The sequence below is a fragment of the Emiliania huxleyi genome, assembly GCF_000372725.1.
Source record: "Emiliania huxleyi CCMP1516 chromosome Unknown EMIHUscaffold_142, whole genome shotgun sequence".
Taxonomy (NCBI): Eukaryota; Haptophyta; order Isochrysidales; family Noelaerhabdaceae; genus Emiliania; species Emiliania huxleyi.
Genome location: NW_005201176.1, coordinates 228,560 through 245,568, shown reverse-complemented (window position 1 = coordinate 245,568; position 17,009 = coordinate 228,560). Strand labels below are relative to the sequence as shown.

General features: G+C 66.5%; 5 protein-coding genes across 5 annotated transcripts; 1 reads left to right on the top strand and 4 right to left on the bottom strand.

Annotated features, from left to right (window-relative positions):
- Positions 1 to 2,275: 2,275 nt before the first annotated feature.
- On the bottom strand, positions 2,276 to 4,449 carry EMIHUDRAFT_429282 (hypothetical protein). The gene is made up of 3 exons (XM_005787472.1): positions 3,769 to 4,449; positions 3,558 to 3,690; positions 2,276 to 3,182 (listed from the first exon to the last, which is right to left on the bottom strand). The coding sequence occupies exons 1-3, from the start codon at positions 4,360 to 4,362 to the stop codon at positions 2,683 to 2,685; spliced, it is 1,227 nt and encodes a 408-aa protein (XP_005787529.1). The 5' UTR covers positions 4,363 to 4,449; the 3' UTR covers positions 2,276 to 2,682.
- A 142-nt stretch (positions 4,450 to 4,591) lies between these two features.
- Positions 4,592 to 5,534, top strand: EMIHUDRAFT_441042 (hypothetical protein; the record flags this gene model as incomplete). The annotated part of the gene is made up of 1 exon (XM_005787471.1): positions 4,592 to 5,534. A coding segment is annotated over exon 1 (903 nt), but the record flags the coding sequence as incomplete, so codon positions are not given.
- A 3,808-nt stretch (positions 5,535 to 9,342) lies between these two features.
- EMIHUDRAFT_227868 (hypothetical protein) lies at positions 9,343 to 10,480 on the bottom strand (the record flags this gene model as incomplete). The annotated part of the gene is made up of 2 exons (XM_005787470.1): positions 9,343 to 9,409; positions 9,918 to 10,480. The coding sequence occupies 2 exons, from the start codon at positions 10,478 to 10,480 to the stop codon at positions 9,343 to 9,345; spliced, it is 630 nt and encodes a 209-aa protein (XP_005787527.1).
- Positions 10,481 to 10,657: 177 nt separating this feature from the next.
- Positions 10,658 to 13,040, bottom strand: EMIHUDRAFT_227867 (hypothetical protein; the record flags this gene model as incomplete). Its single annotated transcript, XM_005787469.1, has 5 exons — positions 10,658 to 10,666; positions 10,876 to 11,022; positions 11,094 to 11,546; positions 11,691 to 12,149; positions 12,315 to 13,040. 5 exons carry the CDS (start codon positions 13,038 to 13,040, stop codon positions 10,658 to 10,660), a joined length of 1,794 nt encoding a protein of 597 aa, XP_005787526.1.
- A 1,291-nt stretch (positions 13,041 to 14,331) lies between these two features.
- On the bottom strand, positions 14,332 to 16,641 carry EMIHUDRAFT_110941 (hypothetical protein; the record flags this gene model as incomplete). The annotated part of the gene is made up of 2 exons (XM_005787468.1): positions 14,332 to 14,925; positions 16,447 to 16,641. 2 exons carry the CDS (start codon positions 16,639 to 16,641, stop codon positions 14,332 to 14,334), a joined length of 789 nt encoding a protein of 262 aa, XP_005787525.1.
- Between the last annotated feature and the right edge of the window lie 368 nt (positions 16,642 to 17,009).

Below are 17,009 nucleotides of genomic sequence, written 5' to 3'. Positions count from 1 at the left end.
ACAGCCGTCGAGCGTGTCGTCCTTCCGCAGCAGCAGGAAGCGGACCACGTTCTGCACGAGGTCGATGGTGAGGCCGCGCCGCTGCAGCGCCCAGACGTAGAAGCGCAGCAGCGGCGCCGCGGGCTGGTACAGGTGCGTCAGTGTCGTGAGCGACTTGTCGCTCACAACCGACGCGCCGTCGGCTATGCCGCCGCTCGCCGGGCTCGCGCGCGGGCCGCAGACGCGCAGGAAGGAGCCGACCAGCCCCTTGGCTCGCCCGTCCGGCCGCGGGCCGAGCACGGTGTGGCAGCCGGTGTGGCCGCTGAGGTGTATCTCACTCCAGTACTCCTCCGTGCGGCTCAGCAGGTTGGAGACCGAGAAGGTGAGCACGGGCGGAGGGCCCCGCGCGAGGGTGGGCGTGTGCAGGAGGCTGGGGGCGGGCACGACGGCGCGCATGCCGCTCATCGAGAGCTCGACCTCGCCGGTCGCGGGCAGCAGCGTGAGCTGCGCCGGCGGCGTCCACTTGTTGTCCCACCTGCTGCCGGTGTTGATGCGGACCGCATTCGCCGCTCGGATCATCGCCTCGAAAGCGGCGACCAGCGGCGGCGTCAGCTGGAGCCACAGCCACACCTCCTCCGCCTCGGACTCGCCCCCTCCCTCCCGCCGCTGGCCGCACCGCCGCACGTCGTCGAAGAAGGACTCGAAGACGCACTTCGTCCAGTCGCCCTCGGCCGCCTGGGCGGCGGTGAGGGAAGCGGCGGTGGGGGCGGTGGTGGTGAGGGGAGCGGCGGTGGGGGCGGCGGTGGGGGAAGCGGAGGTTGGGCGGCGGCGGTGAGAGAAGCGGGGAGCGCGGCAGCCACGACCAGCAAAGGGCGGAGGGTGAGTGGGTGGGCGGGTGGGTGGTGTGAGGGGGGGTGCGGCAGAGAGGGCAGAGCCGGTGACGCCTCCACCTTTGCCGCCTTGGAGGCGGTCGCAGGCTTGTGCCAGGTCAGATCCTTGAGCGCCGCGAGGTCGAAGCTCTCCGTGGCGCCATCGTACGTGTTGCGCGCCGCTGCCGGCTTGGAGGCCCATTGCACGACAAACGCACCGGGCGTGGTGAGCGGGGCAACGGCGGCGGCGATGGCGACGGTGGCGTCGGCGGCGGAGGAGGAGCCGGCGTCGGCGGCGGAGGAGGAGCCGGCGTCGGCGGCGGAGCCGCCAGCGTCGGCGGAGACTGCGCCAGTGTCCGGCAGCGGCAGACTGACGGAGATCGTGGGCGACGGCTCGAAGCCGACCACCTTCCCTGCTTTCCTGCCGTCGCTCGAGAAAACTCTCAGGCCGATCTTGACGCCGTCGACACTGCCGTGGACCTGCAGATTCTTGTAGGCGGGCGCCTCATTGTTCTGGCGGTCCCACTCCTTGCGCTCCTGCTTGACGATCGCCTCGAGCCGCTGCGCCGAGATCACGCCGCGATACAAGCTTTCCACGAGCACCTCTTTGGGCTGCGACATGAGCCACTCCCAAAGCGCAACCTTCTTGTCGTTCCGCCTCTCCTCGGAGCTCTTAGCGGCAACTTGTGTGAGAGAATCCATGCAGAAGCCAACGCGAACCCGGGGCGCGCGTTTTCCGCGCGGTTTCTCGAGGTCTCGAGGTGGATATCCTTTGGCCGCGTTGGGTAGCGAGGATTGGTGTAACCCGAGCCACGGAGGCGTGTTTTCTGGCGGCCGACCGTCAGTGCACGGAGTTGCCACTTCTCCGACTGCCCCGGCTAGTTCACGAGTTTCGCGGGAGTGACCCCATGCGTCAAACCCGAGACCTAGCGCGGGTGGGTTGGAGGGGGCTCGCCCCGTTCCTCCCCATCGGGCCGCGTGAGCGGCCTCGCCTCGCAGATTCGTTTTTCGCGCCTGGGTCAGGCGCGCGGGGCATCCCCCGGGTCGCTCGACCAGCGATCCGAAGAGTGGCCGCTATGCGAGGGAAAGAGCGGGGCCCTCGACCGAGGTCGCTGATTGTACGACCGAGGTCGCAGAGCCTTGGCGACGCGACGCGCACGTCGCCAAGGAGTTCGTAAAATGTCAGAGTTTTTTTTCACACACTCGCTCGGAAAAGTGAAATTTCGTTTCACATGAAATGTGAAGTGAAAGTGAAAGTGAAAGTGAAATCGAAACACCTCCATGGCGGAAAAGAATCCGTCTTTCTGTTCGCGCGTCGCGTCTCGCGAACCCCGTCACGCTCACGGCGGTGACATGCGTGTGAAAAGCGAGCCAACCAAGATGGGGTGTTAGAGCCGTGTAGAGGTGTACACGTTTGAAAGGGTCACAACAGGGTTACCGTTCGTCTGCTGTCGACCCGCAGTGGCCCGCACGTACTCACAATAACACCTCTGCTCTCTGGAGGTCTCTCAAGTTGCGCCAGTGGTCCTTGGGCTACAATATATTGCCCACCATCACGGCAGCTTGAGGCGCCGCACCTGGCCGGGTGGCAGATGGGACAGCAGCTCGTCCGTCTTGGCAAAGAGGGCCAGCGCACCTACGCGGTGAATCCACCAACACCAGGGCGGGAATGCGGTGTGCAGTGTATTTCGAGCACCGCGTGAATACACGGGATATACGAAGAGAGAGAGAGGGAGGGAGGGAGAGAGAGAGAGAGAGAGAGAGAGAGAGAGAGAGAGAGAGAGAGAGAGAGAGAGAGAGTACGAATGCAGTGAACACAGCGGAACACAGTCGACTACAGCGGAGTAGGTGTCCTCTCGAGCGCGAGTGGGAAGGGCAAGAGATGAGGTCCGCGTGCCGCCCACCCGGCCGGTCGGGTGGGGGGGCGGGTGGGGTGCGCGCGGGGTGCGCGCGGGGTGCGCGCAGAGGGCGGCGGGTATGCGCGGCGGGTAAGGCAAGACTTCGCATTCCGCTTCTGGGGCGCCCGCGCGCCTCCCGTGTGCCAAAAGAGGATGTGCTTGCCGCGGAAGCGCTCGGGCTGCGCGCGCGCGGCCTGCGCAAAGTAGTAGAGCGCCTTGCCCGAGTAGGTGTGATCGAGCAGCACGCCCGACTGCCGCGCCGTCTCTGCACAAAAGGCCATCAGCTCGGGCGTCGCCACACCGTATCCCGCCCCCGCGCCCGGGTAGATCGCCAGCATCTCGCGCGCGCACGCCTCGAAGCTGCCGCCGCTCAGCTCGGACACCTCCGCGTCGACGAGGTCGTAAAAGTGCTCTGGCGAGTGGTGGACCGCGACACCTGGTAGAGGAGGCCGGAGAGGAAGTGTCTACGAAGTGTCTAGGAAGTGTCTATGCTCTGGCGAGTGGTGGACCGCGACACCTGGTAGAGGAGGCCGGAGAGGAAGTGTCTAGGAAGTGTCTAGGAAGTGTCTATGCTCTGGCGAGTGGTGAGTCGCGACACCTGGTAGAGGAGGCCGGAGAGGAAGTGTCTAGGAAGTGTCTAGGAAGTGTCTATGCTCTGGCGAGTGGTGAGCCGCGACTAGAGGCCGTCCTCGCATTCGCCTTCCTGGGACCCATCGCTGACTTCTGACTGTCGTTGCTGCCTCTCCCTTCTCGACTGTCTGAGCTTGTGCGTCTTGGCTCCGTGGTTGTGTTTTTGTGTGAGCCGCGACACCGTGCAGCTGCGGCCGCAGCCCCGCCAGGTGGCTGCCCAGCGCGAGTCCGGCCGCCGTGCCTCCCGAGCCGACCGCGAACACGATGTGGTCGATCGGGTCGAAAGTCGCCGCCTCTTCCGCCGCCGCCGCCGCCTCCTCCGCCGCCGCCCCCCCTCCCGCCGCCGCCGCCGCCCCCTCCTCCGGCTGCAGCTGCTGCCTCAGCTCCTCCACCGCGCTCAAGTAGCCCCAGGTGCCGAGGGGCGTTGTTCCTCCGACCGGGACGATGTACGGCACGCGCCCCTGCCTCCGCAGCTCCGCCGCTACCTGCTCGTTGATCCGGTTCATCGCTGCCAGGTCACCGCCCTGCCGCAGGTAGTCGCTACCGGAGCAGAGGTGCAGCGTCGCGCCGAGCAACCGGTCCAGCAGCAGGTTGCCCTGCAGCCCCGGCTCGTCGCCAAAGCTCTTGTCGCGGACGAGCAGGATGAGGTGCGCGTCGATCCCCACCAGCCGCGCTGCTGCCGCCGTCGCTCGGCAGTGGTTCGACTGCACGCCGCCAATCGTGACGACGCAGTCGTGGCCGCCGGCGACCGCCTCGGCCATCAGGAACTCGAGCTTGCGCACCTTGTTGCCGGAGAGCTCGTTGCCGGAGAGGTCGTCCCGCTTGATGCTCCACCGCACACCCAGCTCCGAGAGTGCGCCGCACGCCCACCGCATCAGCGGAGTCGGGAGGTGGCCGAGCTTTATGCGGCCGTGCGTAGGCGCCGCGAGCGCCGACGCCCACGGCGGCGGCGTATAGCTGAGGCGCTGCAGCAGGACAGACACCATCGGAGTCCTCGGAAGGGCAAGGCGGCGACCCGCCGATGCTGGTTGAGCGTTCGCAGCCCGACACGCCACCAGGGTTGGGGCCTCGGCAGGACGGTTAGTGTCGGTGAGCTTTTAATAAGACACAGAGCTCACACAGTTCATTTTATCGATCAACACTTTCGATAGACCGAAAGTAAGATCGTTCGGTGCAGAAACCCCGGCCATGCCCATGTAACGCAATTGTGCTCGATTTTTTGGTAGAAGTGTCTCCAAGTCTTCTGGACCCATCGATGGCCGTCGCCTCGACGCCGCTCGTCGCGGCACCATCGTGCCCGGCCTGGGCGAAGCATCGTCGCGGGCGCCAGCCGCAGTTCGACGGCAAGCCGTGCGAGCCTGCTAAGGAGGAGGACATGTGGCTGTGCCTGGCCGACGGCCGCGCGCGCAGCACCGCCGACCTGAAGCGCCTGGCGACAGCCGCTCGGGTGCGAGCGAAACGAGCAAGAGATGCAGCCGCCGCGAACACGCGCGATCGGCAGGCGCGCGACCAGCGCCGCCGGCAGCGTGAGCAGCACGACCGGCGCGCAGCGCCGGCGGTCGCCAAGACCGTGCGCCCACAACGCGGCCAGTGCGGCTGCCCGGCGCACGCGGTGTGCGGCATGTGCGTCGACCAGGGCAAGCTCGCCGCGGCCGAGCAGGCGGCCATCGACCTGGAGACGCGCTTCCACGCCTCGACGAACGTCGTCATGGACCTGGAGCGGCCCGAGGACGAGACGGCGGCGCTGCTGCAGCGCTGCGTGCACGTCTCCGACGAGACGAAGCGGCGGCTGCTGGGCGAGTGGAGCGACGAGCGCATGGCGCACGCGCTGCCGCTGCACGCATGCGCCTCGTGCGGCGTGCGGGACCCGTCGCTGACGTACACGCGGGTTGACGTGTCGGCGCTGCCGCGCACTGTGTCTGTGCGCGTAGCCGGCGGCGAAGACGAGACGCGGCACGTGTTTGAGCTCTCGCCCGAGCAGTGCGCTAAGTATCGAGGTCTTCAAAACAAAAAGGTGCGCCTTGCGTTTCCCAACGGCGCGAGCAACGACCGTCCCAACGGCGACGGTACGCACGAATTCCGCGACACCGACATCTCGCGCGTCATCAGCTGCTGGGAGTCGGACGACGGCACGCTCTACCACCTGCACCCCGAACTCGTCGACCGCCGCGCAAATGAGCATGGCGTGATGGTGCCGTGCGCGATGCTGTGTCAATGGTGTGGTGACCAAGCCGACGCACGAAACAAGGAGCCCAAGGCACCCAAGCTCTCCTTGGCCGCTGGCATCGACTACGGGTCGCTGGCTCGCGTGCGCGAGCTCACGCCGCTCTCCGAGGTCGAGCGCATGCTGGTCTCGGATGTGCGGCTCTACCATGTGGTCGCCAAGGTGACGACGCACTACGGTGCCGAGCGCCCCGGCGCGCTCAAAGGCGACGTGATCTACTTCCCTCACGACGGCCCAAAGGAGGCGGCCAAGGCGCTCGCCAGCAGCGCGAGGGAGGCGCTTCGCGACCGCGTGGCGTGGCTCAAGGGCACCGACTTTCGCGTGGCCTTTGTCGGCCCCGACGGCAACCGTGACAACTTGATGAAGTGGCTGCGCGGCCGAAACGTGGTCGCCGTGCGACCTTGGGTGGTGTACAACCACCTCGCAGTGCGCGCGGCGCTCAACGAGGCGATGGGCAACCCAGAGGTCACGCCCGCGCCGCAATCGCTCCTCGCGGACATCCAGACCGAGCTCGAGGGTCTCGAGGAGGCGCTGCGTACGGAGAAGGCCCCGCCACGGCCGAGCTGGTCGTGCCGACAATGCTCAGCGACCGACCGAGCGAGTACCGACCGTCGAGCGTGTGGGCGGCGGAGGCGTCAGTGCCGCCCAAGCTAAATGTCAAGCGGCACGAAATCGACCTCGCCTTTGCCGTCACCGACTACAAGGTCCAGGGCAAGACGCTCGACTACATCATCCTGAGCATCGGCCCGCGTGACGGCTTGATGCCGCACCTCAGCCTGACCGATGTCTACACGCTCGCCTCACGCGTACGCCTCGGGAGCCGGCTCTACGTGGTGGGCTTCGACCCGAAGAAAGAGAGCGCCCACTTGCGCAAGCTCAAGCACAACCCCGTGCTCGCCATCTGGGAGGCGGGCTACGCCGACGGGGAGGGCGTCTGGGATGACGCGCGCGCGGCGTACTTTCGACTGATTTTTCAAGGTATGTGCTCTTAGTCTTACTTACGGAGATACCACGATGGCGGACTGCCAACTAGGCGTCACCAGTCATCTTGGGAGCGGAGCTGCTCTTATCATTAGTCCTAGAAGATGTAGGATTGCGAGCGTGGGCGCTCACAATCGCACAGAGATGCTACGATTGCAAGGAGTGCTGCTCACAATCCTTCGTTCGACTTCTAGGATTGAGAGCGAGGCTGCTCTCAATCCTAGCCTAGTACAAAAGAAGGTTCAGCCCCAGTGCTCCCGGCAATGTGTCGCCGTCTTCGGGGCAAGCTATCGCAGGCGTCCGACAGACGGCGCTGGGGCTAGGCGACCGAAGAGGGGCTTTGCGCCTTTGTTGTTGCGCCGCACGCCGCCTTTGAAAAATCCAAAAGCGCGCGCATTTACAACCTCGGCCATCTCCGGCCCCTCCTCCAGGACCTCCCTGAGAGGCATGGTCACCTACTCGCTGCAGCCGCCGGCAGGCGGCAAGGCGGGGCTGCTTGCGTTGGGTGTGGGGACCTTCTTCGCGACCGCGGCGTTCGTCAGCAACACGTGGAAGCTCTTCCAGCTCCACCGCAGCAACGCCGCGCAACGGAGGATCGGCCCGCTCGGCATGAAGCAGCGAACGCCGTCGAGGAAGCTCGTGCGACTGGCGTACCCGCTCATGTCGTCTGCGATCGCCGAGGGCAGCGATGAGAACGCATGGTCGTGCTGACAGGCCGCCGGCCGACATCCTTCTCTCCGTTCCACACCTCTGGCGTCTCGCGTTGCGCTTGACCCATTGTACACTTTCTGGCGGCCGACTGCATGACCCACTTGTACATGTTGACTGTGCATGCCTTTGCCGGGGGCGCCCCGTCCCCGCCGCGGCGTGAGATCCTTACTCCTCGTCTGCGTTTCGGCGTGTATACCCATCGATCGTCACCGCGCGCGCGCGCCCGTTTTTCTTAGTTTCTACACTTGTACTTCCATGCATGTCGCTGCGCGCGGTGTACTGTTGACGGCCGTTACGTGCGTAGGTTAGCCTGTTGCGCAGGGGAGGGTTGACCAGTAGCTGATTTATTGGCTGTATTGAAAAGAACGCGCCGCGGGCGCCGCACGGGGGGCGTTCAACGCGCGATCCGCCACACGCCAGCAGCGCGCCAGAGCTCGGTCCCGGCGGCCTCCCATCGTCTCGCGCCGTGTCTCGTCACACATCGTGACGGGCGACAGCCGACAGGGACAGCTGCGGCACGGCCTTTCGGGCGGCGCATCGGCCAACAGATGAACGTGCACGCCATGCGTCCAGCACGCCAGTCACGTCCGTCACGCCAGTCCGAGCGCCTTCATCTTAGCCGCCATCGCGGCCAGCTTCTTCGCCTTCCGCTCCGCCTCAGCCGCCTTTGCCGCCGCGCGCGCCTCCGCGTCTGGCTCCGCCTCCTCCCTCCCCGCCTCGCCTCCCGGGCCCGCGCCGCCTTCGCCCCCCCGCGCGCGGCTGGCACACGGTAGCTCAGTAACGACGCCGGCGATTCCTGGAAGGAGCGGTGTGGAGGAGGGCGTGTGAGGGAGGGCGTGTGAGGGAGGGCGTGTGAGGGAGGGCGTGTGAGGGAGGGCGTGTGAGGGAGGGCGTGTGAGGCCCCCCGAAACAGCTGTGAGGCGCACCGTATAGTAGCGATGAGCTCACTAGCTAGAGCTCACGCTAGAGGCCGTCCTCGCATTCGCCTTCCTGGGGCCCAGCGCTGCCTTCTGACTGTCGTTGCGGTCTCTCCCTTTCTCGACTGTCTGTGCTTGTGCGTCTTTGGTCCCGGGGTTGTGTTTTTGTGTGAGGCGCACCGCCCGCGACCACTCGCTTGCCGACGGACGCCGCACGTGGCGAGAGCAGCGCGAGAGCAAAGGGGGTGCCGCCGTCCTCCTCGCCCGTCAGAACGGACGTGACCACGCCCGCCACGCCCGCCTCCCCGCCCGCCTCTCCTCCGCCCGCCGCGCCCGCCTCTGCAGCCGCCTCTGCAGCCGCCTCTGCAGCTGCCTCTGCGCCCGCCTCTGCGCCCGCCTCTGCGCCCGCCTCCCCTGCGCCTCCGCCCGCCTCTGCGGTTGTCGTGAGCCTCACCTCCGCCCCCGCTGCAGGCACCTGAGGTGAGGGAAGCTCCTCTCGGAACCTTCTCGGAACCTTCCGCCTGAGGTGACGCGCAGGGACGTGCGCATGTAGCGCCTTGTCCACGCACCGGGGTACCGGTGTGGGGTGCAGGGGCGGGCGCGGCGGGCGAAGGAGAGGCGGGCGGGGAGGCGGGCGTGGCGGGCGTGGTCACGTCAGTTCTGACGGGCGAGGAGGACGGCGGCACCCCCTTTGCTCTCGCGTGGGATGCTCCCCCCCCCCTCCCCCCCCCTCGCCCCTTCACACAGGAATGGCTAGCCGTGCGTGTTTCAAGGGAGGCCCCGTGGCGCGACGCCTCGGCCGGCGCGCAGCTCAGCGCGACGCCGTACAACTCGAGCCTCTGCCGCTTGGCGCGCGACAGGCGGACGAGGACCTGAGGGATAGACACCGAGAGATGGGAACTCAAATGGAGCTCCGCCTCTCAATGATGTGGGGGGAGGAGGCAGTACGTCGACGGAAAGAGAGGACGGAGCCCCCGCCGTGGCGTACGGAGATGAGCGAGAGGTCTAAGTTCACAAGAGAGGAACACACACACCCCCCCGGGGGCAGGGATCTGCCCGGACCTCATTGCCGAGATAGCAGCCCTTGTCAACTGCGACCGCCTCCCACCGCCCAAGCCACAGGGGAGGCACCTTCAGCGCGGCCCCGGCGGCAGCAAACTCCGCGCCACGGCGAGGCAGGCCCCGCCGCACGCGCAGCGCCTGCGGGAAGGTTCCGAGAAGGTTCGCAGAAGACTGCAGACACCGGGACCGTCCCTACCGCACGAGCCGACGGGTTCCCTAGAAGCGGACTCTCTGCCCGTATCTCCCTCTACGCCCCCATACCTCGAGGCCTAGAAGCGGGATATCTCCCCATATCTCCCTCCACGCGCAGCGGGGAGGAGGGGGGGGGGGGGGGGGGAGGGGGAGGGTAGAGGGAGGGCGGGCAAAGGGGGAGGAGAGGGAGAGCGAAGGAACGAGTGCCGTGGGACGGACTGGAGGCTGTGGCGAGATCTGGGGAGATGGGAGATATGGGGAGATGTGGGGAGATATGCGCCTCCCACGGAGGAGTGGAGGCGTCGAGGTGGCGCGCCGCCGCCGCGAGCGACCTGAAGAACACGCATGGCTGAGCTTTGGTCCGGCTGTCTTGCCCAAGGGCGGTGAGGGGAAGGGCGGCACCGCAAAGTAGTGACGGGGAGGTGTGCTGTGCAAACGTGCATAAGCAGGGCACCCCGCCAGCCGCGGCTCGTCCTTGAGCAGGACGGAGAAGCTTCGCTCTCCCTCCTGCGCTGCGGCGGGCGCAGCTGCAGCCAGCGCGCCGCTGCCGAGCAGCCACGCGGCAGAGCCGTCAAGGCGGCGCACCTCGCCGTTTGCCGGCAGCGGGTGCGGCAACTCGCTGCCGAGCGCGTCTGCCAGGAGCGAGCCAGCCGCCTCCCCGACCACCTCGTAGCACGAGTACTCGCCGGACGCCTCGGCAACGCTCACGGCGTCCGCCGGGAAGAGGTAGCGGTCGAAAAAGGCGTGCAGCTCCGACCCGCGGCCCGGCTCGCCAAGCGCAAGCAGCTCGTCGCCGCCGCCATCCAAGACGGTGAGTAAGTCCTGCGTGTTGCCGGCGGCGTCCACCACTGCCGACTCCGCGACGCCCGCTCCGCGCAGCGCGTTGACGTCGGCGGTGCACAGCCCGTGCAGGAAGCGGTGCCGGTCGGGGCCGGTAAAGGAGAGCACGGACAGAGGGCGTTGGGCGAAGATCAGCACTCCGCTCGCGCTCGCGGCGAGGACGAGCGGAGATATCATATATGTTTTCGAGGCGCTCCTTCGGCCGCAACCCTTCCCCGCGACCTTCGCCGCGACGGCACGGCAGGGCAACGATCGTCGCCGGCACGCAAAAGACAACCGCCAGCAAAAGAATTTTTCCTGCGACAGCCCGTAGCCCGATCCCGATCATCCGGCCCGCTGGATGCGCTTCTCAGCTCACCGGCCCTGGATGTGAGGTTGCCGACTGCACTCCAAGTGCTCCAAGTGCGACGGGGCTGCTGGCGAGGCTGAATCACGGGTGCGACCTGCTGGCGGGGCACTACGCTCAACATGGGCGGAGTAGGGAGCTCGACTTCTACGGGGCAATGGAACCGCAGGAGATGGCGACCTACTATTATACAGGAGGCGGGAGGCCGCTGTTCGGTGACCCGTACAAGCAGATTGGCGAGCGGGTAGAGGCGGTCAAGGCGCAGAGGCTGCTCCAGGAGGATGAGGACGCGCCGAGCCCCGGGGATAGGAGGGCGACGCTGCTCCTTCGACTGGGCGCTGACGGGAAAGTCGACCTGGGAGCGACGGCCGGCCTACGCAGAGCACTCCCGGGCCCGCTCTTGGAGGAGGCTATGCGGGCCGCGCTAGGAAGAATGAGCTGCACGGCGTCAGAGTTACAGGCGCATAGCAACTCGGGCCACAGAGCCGCCATGAAGGGCTTGAGGTCCGTCACCTTGTTGCTGTGGTGGAGCAAACTCCCGGCCACCCTCGCCTTCGCCTCGGCCGCCAGAACGCTCGCATTAGCAGCCGCGCGGTCTGAGCTGTACATCACGCAACCCTTGCACTGGTAGCTCGGCGAGTCGTACGGCATGTCCACGCCCAGCTTCTCGCGCACCCGCCTGCGCACCTCGTCCCATTCCGCCGGCACAAAGCGCACGTTCGACGGCACCGAGACGTCCGGTGGAACCGACGCATCACCCACGATGAAGAACCGGACCAACTCGGCGTTGGGACCGCCCATCGACGCGAGCGCAATCGGCAGCCACGGCGGCGGGGCTCCAAAGTACGGCACCAGCACCACCAACGTGCCGTACTTGGGTGGTGGTTCGTCCACTCCCTTGTGTTCGAGCCGTGTCATGTGCCGCCTCCGCTGCTGCTGCGGTGGCTGCGGCTGCTGCCGCTGCGGTGGCGGCTGCTGCCGCTGCGGCGGCGGCTGCTTCGGCTGCCCTCCCGCCGCCCGTGTGAGAGGGCGCTCGTGGACGATGGCATGGAGCTCGTCGCGCAAGCGAGGCCATGGCAGAGTGCCGTTGGCGTTCCACGCGTCTGCGAAATTCTTTTGCATCTGCTTCCAGTTCTGCGTCTGGTTGCTGCCCGAAGCTCGTTGGCCCGAAGTGGACGGCAGCACGATGCGCCGCACGCGAAAAGTTCTCTTGACGAGCCGCATGTACTGGTCCAGCCACACCCACGGCGCCTTCTCAAACCCATGGTTGACCAGCTCGATCACTGCGCGGCCGGGGCGCATGTGCAGCGCGTTGATGCAATCGCCGCCGTGCATCGAGACAAAGACGTCCGTCTGCCGCATCTTGGCGACCACGGCGTGCAGCGACATTCCTGCGAGGGCGTGCGCCTCGCATCGCAGCGTCCAACCGCCAAGGAGCAAGCCGTCGCACGCAGCCACCACCTCGTTCAGGTTGAGGATGAACCGGCGCGCGTACCGTGCCTAGTACTAGCTGAGGAAAGTGGGAACACTGTATCGTGCAGCGTATGCAGAGTGCCAGTTTGAGTGCAGGGATCTGCCACTGTATCGTGCAGCGTATGCAGAGTGCCAGTTTTGAGTGCAGGGATCAGCATTCAGCATCTAGGGGAACCGTGCCGCGAGCAGCACACGCAGCACGCCCGGCTCGGCCGAGACGGCGCTCGTTTTGAGCTGCGGCACCTCGAAGCCGAGCGCGGCGTCGAGAGACGCCATGGCGAGCCACGCGGCACTTCCGCGCAACGAGCTGTGCGGGAGGATCTCGCACAGCCGCACGCTCTCGTAGCACGCGTCCTCGCACCGCAATGTGCGAGGCGACGTCCGCTCAAAGGTGCACACGCTGCGTATCCGCTCGAGCCCCTCCACCGCATTAGTCCTCGCCAGCGCGCCCGAGCCGGTCGGCAGCCCCGAAAAGCCGAGTCGGTGCGGCAGCCGTCCCAACGAGAGCAGGTGCCCGAGCGGCAGCATCGTGTCGCGCCAAAAGTCGCCGTAAGAAGGCTCAAAAACGGGCCAGATCATCGTGAGGCCTCCGGCCTCGCCACGCAGTATGGGTGACGGCGGCACCGCTCCGGCGCTCATGTTGTGGACGTCGCGCTGGAGGGGGCGCAACTTAAAGCTTTCGATGGGATCACGCATGAAGCGGCGCTCGGCGAGGACTTGGCGCACCTGCGATGACGCGTTCGGCCCGTACACGTCCAGCCGCCACGGTCGCTTGCGGCATCGAGCGGAGCACGCCGGCTGCGGCGTGGACAGCGTGAGGCACGCATTGTGCAGCATCGAGCACCGCCACGTGTTGGGCACGTAGGACGGCACCGGGTTCTTGTGGTGCAGCACCAATGGCTGCGTGCGATCGGCCATGGTGAGTCAGCGTGAGGCTGTGGACGAAGGAGCACAGCCGCGCTGTGAAGATTCGCCGGGCCTGGAGACAGCACCCCGAAACGATTGGCAGCGCAGCGGGCAACCTATGGCAGCGCGGGCGGGCGCTCTTACGAGAGCGCCCCACGCAGCCGCCTCAATTCATAGATCGCTTGCAACACTCTACCCTGGTAGCAACACTCTGTGTCTTAGCCGCTAGATGGTGCGGTGGCAGCTCCGTGCAGCTCCATCGGCTCACTCCGTTCGACTCGGCTCGACTCGGCTCGACTCGGCTCACAAAAAACACCCGGCCCTGGGATGGCATGGATGGTGCCAGCGGCCCACCCTACATACACCCACCCACCTCCCCGCGCGGAGCCGCTCCAACGCGACCGGTGCGCCCTGTCTGTGACCAAAAAGCACCAAACTGAGGACTCTCGCTCTCCCCAAACACCAAACTAACTGCCTCGAAAACTGCCCCTACCTGCTACTACTAGCTATTAATTAATTAACAGTAGCTGGGGATGTCAACATTCCTCGTCCGTGCCAGTCTGTTGTGAGAGGGGCTTGTATTATAAATAAATAAATAAAATAAAATAAATAAGCTATAAGGATAATTTTCAGAGAATACCCGGGTTTTGAGATTCGCGACCTCGCGCAGAGATTACAATTTCCGTCAAACCAGTTTATTTACCCAGTCTCCCACAGTTCATGTTTCAGCTTACCCGGTCGCTAACTTTTCTGAGAGGGGCTTAAAAGTTTTGGCCAAAAGGCCCCTCATGGCTGACCGCGCTGGGCATGGCCTCACTGGGGATGAGCTGGGTCGGCCTCCTCTGGGTCTGCAACTCGCACGGCGGGTCCGCGTCCGAGCAAGCATCCGCGGCTCACGGTTGTCCTCTCGCAGAGCGCGACCAACATGGTGATCCGCTACACACAGATCAGAGCTTCTGTCGACAAGGCGGACTTCCGAAACCTGGGTGAGCACCTCTGACGGTTCTCGCTCCCCATTGCACCCCATCGAGCTCTTTCTCACCTCTATCTCTAGGCTACCCAAGCATACGCACGGTACAGTACACGAGCGAGCGGCTTTCCGAAACGCAGGCGAGCGGCTTGAGGGAACTAGTCTCCCCTCTCAAGAGGGGCGCCCGTGGCATGGGCACTAAGTCGCCCTCAAACACAAACTCCACAGTGGGCCAGGGAGACTTCCACCTCTAAAAAAGACCGGGACCCCCCACCCGCGCCCGCGCACAAGATCGATGCACACAAGACATTTCGAGAGTCGCACCGTGACCTCTCAGGGGCGCTCCTGGGCCGCATCCGCCGCCATCCTGGCTGCAACTGCCCTGGCCATCGAAGCGGCCGCAGCGGCACCCCTCGCCTCTGCAGCAGCAGCCGCCTCCTCGAGCGCGGTCTCGCTCCCCTCGAGCGCCAAATCGGCCCGGCGCAGCGCCGCCCTGGCCTCCGCACGCGCCGCCCTGGCCTCCGCACGCGCCACCTCGGCAGCCGCCAGCGCCGCCACGGCCGCCTCCTCCTCCTCCTTGTCCGCCTCCGCCTCCTCCTCCGCCTCGTCCGCCTCAGCGTCCAAGCGCGCCGCCTTAGCCACCTCTGCCGACGCCGCCGCCTGGCTCTCCGCCGTGATGCCGAGCCGGATCCTCTCCTCGTGACACTTCTCGAGAAGCCTGATCATTCTCTCCTCCTCGGCCTTCTTCGCAGCCTCGGCTGTGGCTGCCTCCGACGGCGCCTCGGCACCCTCCTCCGTCTCCTGCGACGGCCCAGCCCCGCCCGCCCCTCCGCCCTTCTTCTTCTTCTTGCCCTTCTTGCCCTTGGCGCGCTTCTCCGCCTCGACCTCCGCCAGCAGCTCGTCGGCGTGCCGCGCCGCCTCCTTCTCCTCCGCCGCCCTCTGCGCCGCCCTCTCCGCCGCCCCCGCAGCCCATGCCGCCTCCTTCGCCGCCTTCTCGGCCGCCTTCTCGGCCGCCGCATGCTCCTCGAGGGCGCGCACGCACTCGGTTTGGCCCTTGTCTTTGGCAAGCTGCAGCGCGGTCCAGCCAGCCGTAGTGCGCAGCGTCATGTCTGCGCCCGCCCGCAGCAAGCGGAGAAGGGCGGCGGGGTGGCCGCAGAAAGCGGCCTGCATCAGTGCGGTGTCGCCGGCGCTGGACTGCTGGTCGATCTTCGCGCCGAGCCGGATCAGCGTGTCGACCGCCCGCTCGTGGCCTTCATCGGCGGCCATCATCAGCGCAGTGTTGCCAATCTTGCTTTGCTGGTTGACCTCCGCGCCGTGCCGCAGTGCCAGCTCAACCATCTCCTCGCGGCCGTTCGAGGCGGCGAGGCTCAGCGCGGTGCCGCCGTTGCCGTTATGCAAAGAGATGTCTGCACCGCGCCGCAGAAGCGCCTCGGCCAGCTCCGCGTGGCCGTAGCCCATTGCGACCATCAGCAGCGTCACGCCGCTCATAGGGCCGTCATCAAAGACGAACTCGAACGCCGCGTCGATCCGCCCGCCGCCGTCGAGCCACGCCAGCACCGCCGCCTCCTCGCCTCGCTCAGCCGCTAGCACGACCTCCTCTGGCACCGCCTCGCTGCCCGGCGCGGTCTCTGCGCCGCCCTCGCCGCTCAAAGCAGAGGCCGCAGCACTGGCGCCCGCCTCCGCCTCGCCTGCGGGCGCCTCTCCCGCCCCTGCGCCGTCCACCTCGGCCGACGGCGCCTCGCGCCGGCCCGCCACCTCCCCGAGATACGCCCTGAAGGCCTCGACGCACTCGGCGTGGCCCTCCTCCTTGGCCATCTGCAGCGCCGTCTTGCCGCCGCTAGAGCGCAGCTTCATGTCTGCGCCCGCCCGCAGCAAGCGGAGCACCACGGCGGGGCAGCCGTTGACGGCGGCGAGCATCAGTGCGGTGCCGCCCTTGCTGGTCTGCAGGTTGATCTCTGCGCCGTGCCGGATCAGCGTGTCGACCACCCGCTCGTGGCCTTTGTAGGCGGCATCCATCAGCGCAGTGTTGCCAATCTTGCTTTGCTGGTTGACCTCCGCGCCGTGCCGCAATGCCAGCTCGACCAGGTTCTCGTGGCCATTCCCGGCGGCGAGAATCAGCGCGGTGCCACCGTTGCTCTTCTGCAACGAGACGTCTGCGCCGCGCCGCAGAAGCGCCTCGGCCAGCTCCTCGTGGCCATTGGCCATCACGACCATCAGCAGCGTCATGCCGCTCATGCAAGAGCCGTCCGAAAAGGTGTACTCGAACCTCTCGTCGATCCGCCCGCCGCCGTCGAGCCACACCAGCACCGCTCCCGCTTGGCCATCCTTGGCGGCCTTCCGAATGCTCGCGGGGACGTCGCCGACGCCCTCGGGAGGCGGCGGAGGCGGCGTGCGGCGGACCATGTACATGCTGCCTCGGCGAAAAAGAAAAACCACCGCCGAGCCTACCTGGTGATCCTGTGGCATGGGCACTAAGTCGCCCTCAAACTCCTCTCGCCGAAGAGTGGGACGCTCTATCTCGATCGCACTAGTACGAGTAGTCGTCGCCGTCATCGTCGTCTCGATCGTAGTCGTCTCCGTCGTCGTCTCGATCGCGCCGACCGTGCCGGTGGCGGTCGTCGTAACGGCCGTGACGGTAGCCATCGTACCGACCGTGGTGGCGGTCGTACGAGGGCGGCGGGGAGGGCGAGGGCGGCGGCGGAGGGGGCAAGGGTGAGGGCAGTGCGACCCCGGGTGTGCCAAAACGCCTCGCAATCGTCCGGCGTGTTGTAGTAGCCACGCGCCGGCTTCGCGTCCTTCGGCACGCACCTGTGGGAAGGACACGCGGGTCATGAATGCGTTAACGGCAAGCGTGTCGGCGGCTTGCACTTTTTGCTGGCGCACCGGCCGCGCTCGCTGTCATACTTGTAGCAGCGGGTAGTGGCCGGTCACCGACATCCAATTGCTTTGTGCGGCGATCCCGGCGGTGCACTGGGCCATGGTGCCGTAGCACACGCCTACAAGAACAGCAC

What these genes read in the sequence shown, in the direction of transcription:
- EMIHUDRAFT_429282 (XM_005787472.1), bottom strand. Translation starts at nt 4,362, where the DNA reads ATGGTGTCTGTCCTGCTGCAGCGCCTCAGCTATACGCCGCCGCCGTGG. An exon ending in CCTGGGGCTACTTGAGCGCG is followed by an intron (nt 3,691 to 3,768) that starts GTGGAGGAGCTG and finishes GCGGCGGAGGAG; the next exon opens with GCGGCGGCGGCGGCGGAAGA. An exon ending in GCTGCGGCCGCAGCTGCACG is followed by an intron (nt 3,183 to 3,557) that starts GTGTCGCGGCTC and finishes CTCCTCTACCAG; the next exon opens with GTGTCGCGGTCCACCACTCG.